General features: G+C 37.1%; 3 protein-coding genes across 4 annotated transcripts in view; all 3 read right to left on the bottom strand.

The window, feature by feature from the left end:
• Nucleotides 1–1881: 1881 nt before the first annotated feature.
• Nucleotides 1882–2448, bottom strand: LOC145682225 (general transcription factor II-I repeat domain-containing protein 2-like). The gene has a single exon (XM_081753808.1). It carries the CDS (start codon nt 2446–2448, stop codon nt 1882–1884), a length of 567 nt encoding a protein of 188 aa, XP_081609934.1.
• A 111-nt stretch (nt 2449–2559) lies between these two features.
• On the bottom strand, nt 2560–3060 carry LOC145682224 (general transcription factor II-I repeat domain-containing protein 2A-like). Its single transcript, XM_081753807.1, has one exon. The coding sequence runs from the start codon at nt 3058–3060 to the stop codon at nt 2560–2562; it is 501 nt and encodes a 166-aa protein (XP_081609933.1).
• Nucleotides 3061–10852: 7792 nt separating this feature from the next.
• The window catches only part of Nup54 (nuclear pore complex protein Nup54), a 132910-nt gene continuing 131325 nt past the window's right edge, over nt 10853–12437 (bottom strand). For both annotated transcript variants that reach the window (XM_081752431.1, XM_081752432.1), the window contains one exon: nt 10853–11367. In XM_081752431.1, the coding sequence (XP_081608557.1) occupies nt 11254–11367 (114 nt within the window). In that variant the 3' untranslated portion in view covers nt 10853–11253. The remainder of the gene's footprint in view (nt 11368–12437) is intronic.

The raw sequence follows: 12437 nt of genomic DNA, 5'->3' as shown, positions 1-12437 counted from the left end.
AATACGAATACGTTGAAGACTGTACATAGCAATAATATTCTGTAATTTTTAAATTTAATTTGGTACAAATTAACGCTATTTCAAAAGCTTTATAAGCTTTTTAAGTGGCTGTGCAATGTTATAATGTAAAGCTTTGAATTAAGAAAAGTTAAAATAGATCAACTTAGCATGTAATGCATATAGACAATTACTGTGATTAACTTATTGTGAATTATGTTGCTATATATAAGAGTATATCAGAAATATGTAAAACAAACATGTAATGAGATGTTTGTATTTTTTAAATTATGCTCTGGGTGTTTATATATATGTATACTTTTTGTAACTTATTTGCAGTTTATAAATGAAGATTATTTGAAAATATATTAAGCACTTTTTTTTCAAGATCTACCTAGCTATCATGTAGTTCAATTTGTTAAAGTCGGTGACAAATTTACTAGTTTAAGAGAAAGACAGTTCAATAAGTGGGGTGACCTTGCATTACTTTAAATTTATTGAAGTTGTACATATATACACAATAGATAACCTTGAAACAGATTATTATTATTTTTACATAAATCTTCATCATCGAAGTGGCTGACAAGTGCATGATTACTTGTTGAACTTGCTCGTCAGTTGTGAATCGCCTGTCTAATGAATACCTCTTCAATAGTACGAACAGATGGTTTTCAACGGTAGACATATTGTTCGGCTAGATCATCGTTCAACTTGCACGTCTATCTTGCTGTTGTTGAACTTCGTACACCAAATCGGTTTTCTATTAATGCAGCGAATTTCAGTTAGTGATGTACTCTGCAGACCAGGCCTGTTCATGAATTGGCTCCCGGAGCCGAAGCGTGAGCGAGCACGAGCGAAGACAAGAACAGGTGAGCACAGGTGCTGGTAGCTTCGCCCCTTCCACTGCATCCGATAAGTGTTGCCAACCACACATGATGGCAAAACAGCTAGGCCAAGCCTGGTCAGAAATTTGCACGATGTTGAAGCATTGAGCAGACGCAAGCGTGAAATATGCACGTGTGCTCTCCCCCTCCCCATTTCGAAAGCAGTGACGCGAAAACACTGCAGGAAATAAAATTGGTACGTTTTTTGGTCGAGGAAGACGCATGATAGAGTTTACAGTTAACGTTGAAGTAACTAACAAATGAACAAGAAAGGAAGAAAGAAAGAAACTAATATTAAACATGTCAGCTTACAGACGTAAAAACGACTGCAAAAATCGGAAACGAATTGTTTCAGACCTTTTTAGCTTACTTACACAATTCGTGACGTTGTATTACATTAGCACTCGGTCTGTAACTTGTCACTCGCTTCACGTTTGCTAAGTTGTAAACGTCTTTCGTTGCTAGATTGATAGCAGAACGACGGGAGGTTGAAAATAATAATAATAATAAGGTCGTGTTCGAAATATGCATAATACCTGCTTGAGTTCTGCTGTAAATTGCCACTGGATGCTAATGTAGGCAAAGAAACAGAGATATGGAACAATTCGAAAATCAGAGTATTTGAATAGATTTTATTCGAAAATATATTATTCAATTAGAACTCATCCAAATAGTCTATACTTATTAGATTTCCGTAGCTACAAAATATAAACATTGTAATAGCTTTTATAACTTACCACAGAAATCCGAGATCGTAGACAAAGGTCCCAAAAGAAAAACACTTGTTGCACATTCCCAAAAGTTCGAAAAATTCAATCACATTTGCCAAAGCGTACTCAAGTATTTTAACGCCACAAGAGACAAAATGTCTGACAGTAGCAAATCAAAATTCAAACCAACAGAACTCGAAAACGCACAAAGAGGCCGAATGTGTATAAAGTTAGAAACACAGAAAAAAGAAAACACACTATAAACACTAGTAACTGACAAGTGTTTTGCTTCAAGCCTTGTTCTCTGAGGCAGATATACAGCACAATTTCTTCGTAAGTGTCTCTATTGTTATTGTTTGCACACAGCTTAGACGTAACAAACATTCCAGATGATGGTTGGACAACAAACTTCTCTGGTTTGATTTCGTCAGTCGCATTTTTGAAAATAATTGCTCACACACATACGTCGAACCAAACATTGACATAATATTGGCAGCATTTCTATGCAGTCGCGGAAATCGACATTGAGGGAAATTCCTATAGAACTCTTGTAAATTGCTTTTCTGATGGAATTTCTCTTTAAATTCCCTGTCGCACACTAAGTCTATAAGTTCGAACTGAACATCAGAAGGAGCGTCTTCAATGTTTCTAGAGAATAGGGTGGCAAATACCCTGAAGCTCATCTCCAAACATGTTATGTCCTGAAATCTGGTTTCAAACTCGTCCTTAAGGGTAAGCAGCAAACTGCGGTAATGAGTCAAGTCAAGAAGTTTACCGGACTCTTGTAAGGTGCCTAAGCTGGGAAAGTAAACCAAAATCTTGTTTTCAAATTGCTGCGCCCAAAGGGATAGCTTCATTTTGAACGCTTCGACGCGATCGCACATATTTGTAATTAGCAGATGTTGACCCTGCAATGAGAGGTTAAGAGCATTGAAATGAGTAGTTATGTCTGCCAAAAACGCAAGGTTTCATCTCCATTGGTCGTCTTTCAGTTCTGGCACGGAATGATCGTTCATATCGAGAAACATATCAATGTCGTTTAGTAACTGAAAGAACTGGTTTAATAAGTTCCCACGACTCAGCCAGCGCACCTCAGTATAATAAGGTATGTCTCCGTATGCACTGTTTAGGTCTTCGAGGAAGGATTTAAATTGGCGATGTCTCAGTCCATGTTTTCTGAGGTAGCTGGTGGTACGAACACGACATTGATACGTGACATCGTTCAACGTTACACTTTTTGCACACAACTGTTCCTGATGCAGCATACAGTGAATTCCCCTGATATCATGCGACACCCCAAGCTCTTGCAGTTTTTGTTTTAGTCGCGCCACAAACCCTGCTTGCTTCCCAACCATAGCAGGTGCCCCATCGGTCGCTACAGAAACCAGTGCATACCACGAAAGGCCTGTATTTTCGACACTTTCCTCAACACACGCAAGAATGTCAGCGCCCGTTGTGGTGCCCTTCATAGGTACTACGTGCAACAGTTCCTCTCGAATCTCCAGATCACTATGTACACCACGAATAAAGATAGCAAGCTGCGCAGTATCTGTAACATCCGTACTTTCGTCGAGCTCCAGGGAAAATGCAATAAACGTTTTCGAAAGTTTCGATAGCTGGCTCAAAACATCATCTGCAAGATGTTCTATGCGTCGCGTAATAGTCTGTCGGGAAAGTGGAACCGATTCGAACTGCTGTATTCGAGATGGACAAAAGTCTTCTGCTGATATTACTATACATTCCTTTATTAGGTGTCCGTCTGTGAAAGAGCGCAACAATCTCGCAATATGCAACGCAATTTTATAACTCACCCGCACAGAGGCTTCACACGTTCTCTCCCCGTTTCCTTTTCCGATGCGATCTTATTCTCTTTCAACTTCTTCAATTCTTCTTTGCGAAGATGTCTCTCAAGTTCCCCGTATTGCTCCACGTGATAAGTATTGTAGTGATGTTGAAGGTTGAACTTTTTAAATCCGTGTAATGTTTTAAAGCACACCAAACATTTGGCTACACCGTCTTCTTTGACAAAGAGATAATCCGCCTCCCACTGCGTGTTGAACTTAAAAGTAGGTGTAGGGCAGCATCGTTTCGCCATCTTACTGCTTTCAACTCTTTACAACGACTGCGCTCAATACTGGTCTCTATAAGCAGATGTACACAGGGGGAGTTAGTGGCTAGATAACTAACATATTATGTATGCAGGTGCCAAAACTGGAAGCACGGATGATAGTAGGCTGAGCATAAGTGGCATTAGTCGCAGTCTGCTATACACTAGTAAAGGTGTTTCATCATGTACTTAATCTTTACTTTTGTTACTACTACTACTACTACTACTACTACTACTATTCCTCCTCCTCCTCCCACTACTACTACTACTACTACTACTAATAATAATAATAATAATAATAATAATATTTAATAATAATGCGTATTCTTCTTCTTATTATTATTATTATAGTATTATTCGGACCAAAGAGGGATGAAAATGGAGATTGGAGGAAATTCATAACGAGGAATTGCATACTTCATACCGCTTACCTAACATTGTTAGGGTCATTAAGTGTAGAAGGCTCAGGTGGGCAGGCCATGTAGCCAGGATGAAAGAAATTAGAAACGCTTTCATAATTTTAACTGAAAACCCAATTGGAAGAAGACCACTAGGAAGACCTAGGCGTAGAAGGAAAACAATATTAAGATATATCTTGCAAAAATAAGAGTACAGAGTAGAAACTGGATCCAGTTGGCTAAGGACAGAAGTTAGTGGAAATATTTTGTAAGCGCGGAATTGAACCTTCGGGTTCCATAGGCCATAGATTTAGTTAGTTAGTTAGTTAGTTATTATTATCTAAAAGAAATGTTCAAATGTTGTTAAGAGATAATTACACAGAAGAACTGAGTTCCGACCAAACACTAATTTGCCGGAAGGAAATTCCAGTGTAGTCCAGCCCACTTTAAGCGTTATCTGTGCAACCCATGTTTCATGTTCAAGACATTGGGAATAATTGTTCGTATCATTCAGTTGAAACGTTTCCTTTCGAGTTTACGCTGTTACAGTAGGCCTACAACATTGTGACTTTCAAAATCAGTCAGTAACTATCGAAGAAAGACAAGCGTGTAGCTTCAGTCGTTGATATGATTTAACATTCTTTTTCACTTTTAACAAGCCACCGGCAAGCAACCAGCCAGGGACAATATATTTTTCATTATTAAAAAGACACTCCTTGTTAAAAACATAAAACACACACACTAATGGTAGTCACTAATGGTCACTCTTAAAAATGGAAAATCTCTTTGGCTCTCTTAATATTTTGTTTGATTCTTTGCGATCAAAGTAACTTTAAAAGTGGAGTAAGAAATACTATTCTTCCTATTGATAGTGTAATAGTGGCTTCTAATCTCCACAGCCAACCTCTTGCTAAGCCTATTCGTACACACATACATGCATAAGCTAATTTTCTGGATATAATACTTAGATAATTACAAACAAGTGCTACAGTATTTTTTTCGTATCAACAGATTGTCTCTTTTCCTAAAAAGCGAAACAACATAATATAACAAACCCACACTCGGATTAAGAACTTGATAATATATATATATAATATATGGGAAGGCGTTGTACCTGTGAACACTTTTAGAGTCTTCGAAATTTTGGTGCTAATATTCAGCACTTTTCTCCCAATTTTTGTTGTATATTTGAAGTGCCATCTCTGCTATCAGATAGGATGATTTTTAAACGTGTTACATAATTGCAGTATATTTTATAGGATATAATAAGAAAACATCCGTTTTGTTCACAGGTTACATTATGGTCATGTACCATTGAACAGACCCTCTTGTACCTTTGAACAAATTGATAATTACAATGTTTCTGAGGCAATAATATAAGAAAAAAGCCACAAATATTAATAGTTATAAGTTGTAATAAAAGGTTTAGCTGTAAAAAGCTCCCCAGAATTGAAATTTTATTAATTAAATTAAAAATTGAAGAGAAGTTCTAACATAAACTTGTGAAGAATAATGTTGAGCATATACAACATAACCTCATATGTTATACAATAAGCGAATATTTAGAAACTACTTAAAATTATAATTAATAACTTTATATCCTAACCTAACCTATATAAAATATATCAATTGTTTTAACTACTTACATTGTGTAGCTTTAAACAGTATTATTTGTCGTTCAAAAGTACACGATGCATTAATGTTCATAGGTACAAGAGGGCCACCATTACGAAAAAAAGTTCTTCACTAGCTTAAATATTGAACAGAAGTTAAAACTAAAAATATTACTGTATTCACCAATGATTCTACCCGAAGTTTGGACAAATAAGCGAAAGTTGCGAAAACCGAAGAGCACAAAACTCAAAAGGTAACTACAAAAAATCTTCGTTTTTGGGGTGAAAAAATTAAAAGGAACATTACTCGGCACAACACTCAGTAAACAACAGCCAAACGCATTTGTAGTGCTTTTTTTCATTTACTCTTTCAAACGAATTTTAATCACTGTACCTAGATAGCTCTGAATTCGAGAAAAGGACAGGTGTTCAAAGGTATATTGTTTCAAAGGTACAACACCTTCCCCTACATATATATACCTGTATATTGAAAACTGGTTTTCCATTGGGCAAACTAGCAAATTTTTATAAATATAAGCGATGGTTTGGTTCCACCACATCCTTCTTTAACAAAAGAAAAGAAAAAAGAAGAAAAGGAACGTACATAGTTTATCATTTGATTGCTGTTACAAGTTTGTGTTGTCTATAGTTAACGGTTACCACATTGTAAAAAACACTTTACACTAAATGGCAATCAGTTACCATACATACTTTTTTTTTATTTGGTAAGCTAGTGATTACCGCCAAGGTTGACAACACTTCCGCTCCTCTAAGGACGAAACCCGAAGATGCACGAAGTACGAACAACGGTATTTGCACGTAGAATGCTCGTGAGCGTTCACGAGGTGAGTTTCCACTATCTGCTCGCCGTGGCCAGGGCTGCTGTAGACGAAGCAATGTGATCACATAACGATCATGTTTCCGTAAGCGTCGCAATCTTAAAAATAATGTTGGGAGTGTGACGGCCATGAGGGGTTATTTAATGGACATCTGTGTAATCTTGGATGTATCTTACTTATTCAATCATCCTTACAGATGTTGGAAATGTTGGTACACTTCTGTTCTTTGGGGGAGGTATTTCATTTGTTCACCACAGTTATATGAAACATTGATCCGAACCAAATGAGTTGTCACTGGGAATCAAAATGAAGCCTTGTACTGAAGGCGAAAACGCTAGTCATTTCGCCATAAGGAAGCACTGAACTACGATTCTGCCACACTGGGCTACAGACAGACTATTTAACTGGCACATCATCTTAATTTCAAAGTTTTGAAGATATTAGAGTTATATATTTGTTATATACATCCACCATTAACAGTCACACGAAGATTGAATTGGGTGGTTAGGCTAATACAGGCTATAGTCTCTCCTGAGCATTCTTGTATCTTTATTGATCCTTCCGTAACTACTTGGATGTCATATGATAACGCTAAACATAAATTAATTTTCACTAATAGTGACTATTGGCACGAATTAATATAAATATAGAGGAGACAGATGTTAAATCCTAGGAATTTCAAGTGACATGGTGTATAGTTATGATTAAACATGAAAATCATATTGTAATTCATTTGAAAATTTTCCTGTTCCTCATTTCTTTATCCCTATTCTCAAAGTGGTTGGATATTTATATTGCAATGCTTCAATATAAATAACGCTTCAAGTAATACAAGTATTATCAGTATTGTGAATAGGTGTAAAGGTTATTCGCTACAGGGTGTAATTCTCAGATATGTTTTCAATAGAGTTTTCAGATATACCCTGATTTCAAGAATAATCCAAAGTAGCCAGGAGGTAAACCTTGGTAATAATGGACATCCAATGCTTCGGAGGGAAGGCAGAAGTGTTAGAAACCGGCAATTCCTTGTTTCTTTGTGTTCGCAATAACGTGATATGTATTTCGTCACGGTATATTTCACATTTTCTTCACTTATAAGCGTGAAAGAAAACATCACACTATGCGTTTTCCCGATTACGAGAGACCATGCTGCTGACGATCCTTAACACTTCCGACATCGCGCTGAAGGATTCCATGTTCATTTCTATCAAGGCTTATCGTTTGCCTACTTTGGACCAATCATAAAGTCAGATCATATCTCAAAATTCGGTTGATGGTATGTCTGGGAATTTCACCCTGCAGGGAATAATCCGTACACCCATTGAACATTAATGAAATATGCATTTTTGGATTGCGTAAGCGTGATTTCCTTTGCGCTGATAAGGACCGCCATCCACAGTCTCTTGAATCTATATATATATCGAGAGAGAGAGTAAATGGATAGATATAACTCTCTTAGGAAACTACAAGGTAGACAAAAGCAATTTTTAAATGGACACCACAAATGACAAGTATGACAAGTAAAGATCTATACAGCATCCTGATACAAGGTGGTGTGACTTCCCAACGTTTTGGTAAATTCTGTATACTGGATAAGGCACCTTCATTGTTGAGCTGTCTAACCACTCGGGTCACCTCACTGGAAGCCTCGCCAATTGTATCAAAACGTTTTTGATGGAGTGGTTCCTTCAATTTGGGAAACAAAATCAAAGTTTGGTGGGCTCAAATCAGGGCTATATGGTGGGTGGGGAAGTATTCTTCTGCGATTCTTTTACGGCATGCTTTCTGCTCTTCACTAAGATCGTGCAGAACCCATCTGGCAGCAATTTTTTTCATCTTTAACTTTTCAGTTATGATTCTGCAAGCTGAAGTGACAGACATCTTTACCTCATATGCAATTTTCTCACATGTTTTTTGTCGATCCTCTCTCAAAATGTCATTCACAATAATCTCAGAGGTGTATTCTGTTGCAATTGTTGGTCTTCCACTTCTTGGTTTGTCCGCAGTGATTACACGACCTTCACGGAACGAGCTGACCACATGATACAGTGCTACGATGCACTGTACCATACCACAAATTTTTTGCAAAGCATTGCAAATTTGAGTTGGATTCTTTCCACGTAGTTTCGATTTTGATATAGGAACGCTGGTCACTATGGGTTATCTGAACTGAATCGGGTTCATCTTCCATTTTAACACTGAATTTCTCACAACACAGACACAACTGTCAAGCCCAAACTCTGACTCACAACTGACATAAAATTGATCACACCACTCAAACGGTCGTGCATGCGCCGTGTGCAAGACTTTTGAAATGATTCTTGTAGATGGTTGTCAAAAACTATTGGAAGGACCTTAATCCAGCAATGGATCAACAATTGTTGATAATGGTATGTATGTGTTTTAAGCATAAATAATTCTCACCACTACATTAATGTGACTCCAGTTCTCATTCTTGATATCTAAGTATTTGAGATTAAAAAATAAATGCTTATTCTTTGTTCTGAGAGATTATATGTTTAACCCTGTAGCTGTATGAATTTCTAAAAACAATGATAGTTAAACTAAAATTTAGTGTCCCTGAGTATAACTGGGTAAAATTTACTGTTATGTCTGGGTATAAGAAACGGTTCTGCGAATTGGAAATATTTTAACAACCAGTTCTAGTGAACCCGTGCAAACCGGCTGACTAGCCCCACTGAGTATATCCCCTCGTGTTGGACTGTCTACAGCCACCTTCCTACCACTTCCTCGATTCCATGTGTTGTCTTTCGAGATAAAGAAGTCAGTCACTGATGTTTGCATCTTCTGGTTAGCAAAGCATCGTGATTTCCGAAGTGGATCATGGGCCAAAATAGGAAATAATCCAAAGGGTCAAGGTCGGGATTGTATATATAGTGTGGTGTCAGTTTTGTGTTATATTGTTGCTATAGGACGCACTTTCGGTTCCCCCAATGCACAATATTTTTGGCATAGCGCAGAATACATCTGCTCCAACTGTTCAGATTAAAAGTTGGTACTGATGGTACGATTGTTAGAAGCAAACTCGAAGTGAATTAGCCCCTCGTAGTTCCACCACACACAGAACTGACTTCATGCTCGAAACGGCCCTGTTTGATAACCAGTTCTGGAAGTTGGCCCTTGCTCAACCACTGTTTTTGAACATTCAGGTTTCGGAAAAACACTCACTTTTCATCGCATGTGATAATTGTTTCAAAAAACGCACATCACATGGATTTGTAGAAGTTGTCGGAACATGACATTCCCGAGCTGGGATCAACTCATGTGACACCATGCTGCAGCTCCTGATAGTTTTCCCGAATTCGTGAAGGTGACGCACTACAGTGGACTGGGACTGCCGAGTTTATTTCAAAATCGAGTTTTATGCTGGTGGATAGATTTCTTTTACTAGCGTGTTGTATGAACTCCGAATCCGTTACTTTGGGACGGCTGATTTTCGACATTTTTACATGCACGAAATTTCTGGAACCAACGAGTTGTTGGCACCTTTTCATTTCGTGTGACAAATGTTTTGGATTGCTGCCGAATTGTTATATCTGAATTCGAACTCATACTCCAACTGTTGATGTATCAGACGTTGTTAAGCACCCATTGTCACTGTCACTAAAAAACTGACTGAAGACATTGACGGAGTAGCGGCCTCCGTGTTAAATGGTCCGCTTGCCACACTACTTATGGTTGATCACGGCGTATATACGCGCATGCTGTTTGGTTTGTGGAAATATTGCAAGACTTGTGATTTATCTTTGTATTTGATCTCTGCTTCAATTTCAATGTCAGTGTTTCTAACATCAGCGTATTCATTCAAATGCAGTTATCTGTCTGTGTTCTGTAGAATTAGTTTCTGTACCCTTTGAAAACATACAAAATTTTGCATCTTTTCCTTATCTAAACGATGGAAGGTGCTAAGCACCTACGCTTTTCATATACATACAAATACGGAAACAGTAGCCTACCGCCTCTATGCTAAAGAAAACTACTTTTTGATCTATCTGATTCTGCAGCAAGTGTAGAGTTAGTATACGATAAAGAACATTATTTGCACTAGAAGTCTTGAGTTTATTTTTAGGAGTTTCGTGTTCTCTAATTTCAGGAAGAGATGAACTTACACTTAGAACATGGGACTACATGTGCTCCAAACGGCAATTGCAGTTGGAACCACGCATACCAAAATTCACGCTATCTCTCAGGAATTCGAAACAACCTTATGATAGTCCGTCTCCTTGTTCAGAAACAATGTATCCAAAGATTTCTTTTTACACATGGAATTAAAAGTAAATTCCTATAATTAAGCCAAATTTTATTTCCAAATGTTTGTACATTGCCATTATTAAATGTTTTCTTTTTCTTTCCAATATTTGTCTTTTAAAATGTTACAAAAAAATAAAGAAAGAAGAAATATACACATACAAATATATCAAATTTCAAAATGATATACATCATATTACACATTTTCTTATTTTTAATTAAAAAAAAAAAAAAAAAAAAAAAAGAATTGGCCTTTCTTACTTAAATTGTTGGTTGTGACTCACACAGATGACACATAACTAAAAGTGTAGCATTCAAAGATAGAAAATGTTCAGTATACACAAATTTCATAGTTCCTTTTTTCTTCTCAACCTGTGAGTTATTCATATTAACTTTGGAAAAAAAAAATAAGAATTACATTAATTTATTACATTGTCTAGTGTCCTTGTAATAATTGCAGCATTCCGTCTTTGATCAGTTTCAAATCTGTTAAGTCTTCCTGAACAGTCTTCACTAGGGAAGCCATTCCAATTTGTTCTGAGGCAAGGAACTGTAAAAGAAAAACATATAGCTTAATAGGCTTTCAGAATCTAGGATTATCAAGATTACTATTCTAATAATAAATACGTAACTTATTTTTATTAAAGTGTCATTCTAAATCTGCAACAGCAATTGCAATCAAATCTGCATTATACATAAATCTTGACCGTTCAACTGGTAGGGATTTTAACCCCAACCTCACACTGGTTCATTTGATTTGATTTGAATTTAGTGTCTTTTTCAGTGGTGGGACTATATACGACGTTAATCTATAGCTTAACGTGGGATTCGAACTACATGAGCTTCCGCTGGGAATCGAACCCGGATCTCTCATGTCAAAGGCACGTACGCTACCGCTTAGCCACAAGGGAGCTTCTCGCACTGGTCGAGAGGTTACTCTTCCAATTCAACTACCAGTAACATAAGTAGTTTTTTTTTGTGTGTGTGTGTGTGTGTGTGTGTGCTTTCTTCAAACACTTATTCATTAATCATCTACTGACCATTTGTAGAAGTAATCAAACAATAGTGGACAAATTTTGTTAAGGAAGCTATGAGATGATGGACATACGATTATTTGGTATGCAAGAAATACCGAAAGAACAGAACAACGATAGCACAGGAACCCGACTGTTGCACTGGGTGAGACAACAAATATGTATATGATTTACATTTCATTCACTTAACTTAGTATTCTTTCAGAAAAAAAAACAAGAGAGGTCTACTCCCACTTCCACATTCTTAAGATTGCATTAGGCTCTTTACTTCTTAATAAAGTCATATCCACGTATCGGATTCTAGTCTTCCGAGTTGATTGATATAGGAAAGCCCAGTGCTTTCGAGAGGAGTGTGATATCGGCATTCGTAGGAGATTGTCTGAGGGAATGGCTCACTGAATATTCCCCAAGACATTTCTTTTGTGAAAAGTACAAGTACATATTGACGAGGATAAGTTGACTAAGTTTTGAATTGGTAGAGAATGCTTCCATGTGTTTCACTATTAAGTTTACGAGAATTTCCACGCTTTGGCTTCGTCTCAAGAATGACGGGAATAGTGAACATACTTGGGAAGCCTTGGCTAAG

The sequence above is a fragment of the Thermobia domestica genome, chromosome 3, assembly GCF_964235325.1.
Source record: "Thermobia domestica chromosome 3, izTheDome1.hap1.1, whole genome shotgun sequence".
NCBI classification, from domain to species: Eukaryota; Metazoa; Arthropoda; class Insecta; order Zygentoma; family Lepismatidae; genus Thermobia; species Thermobia domestica.
The sequence above is the reverse complement of the archived record's forward strand: the minus strand, read 5'-3'. Positions and strand labels throughout refer to the sequence as shown.

Bases quoted from the DNA above. Each gene is read 5' to 3' on its own strand.
- LOC145682225 (XM_081753808.1), bottom strand. From the start codon at position 2,448: ATGAAGCTATCCCTTTGGGCGCAGCAATTTGAAAACAAGATTTTGGTT.
- LOC145682224 (XM_081753807.1), bottom strand. From the start codon at position 3,060: ATGAAGGGCACCACAACGGGCGCTGACATTCTTGCGTGTGTTGAGGAA.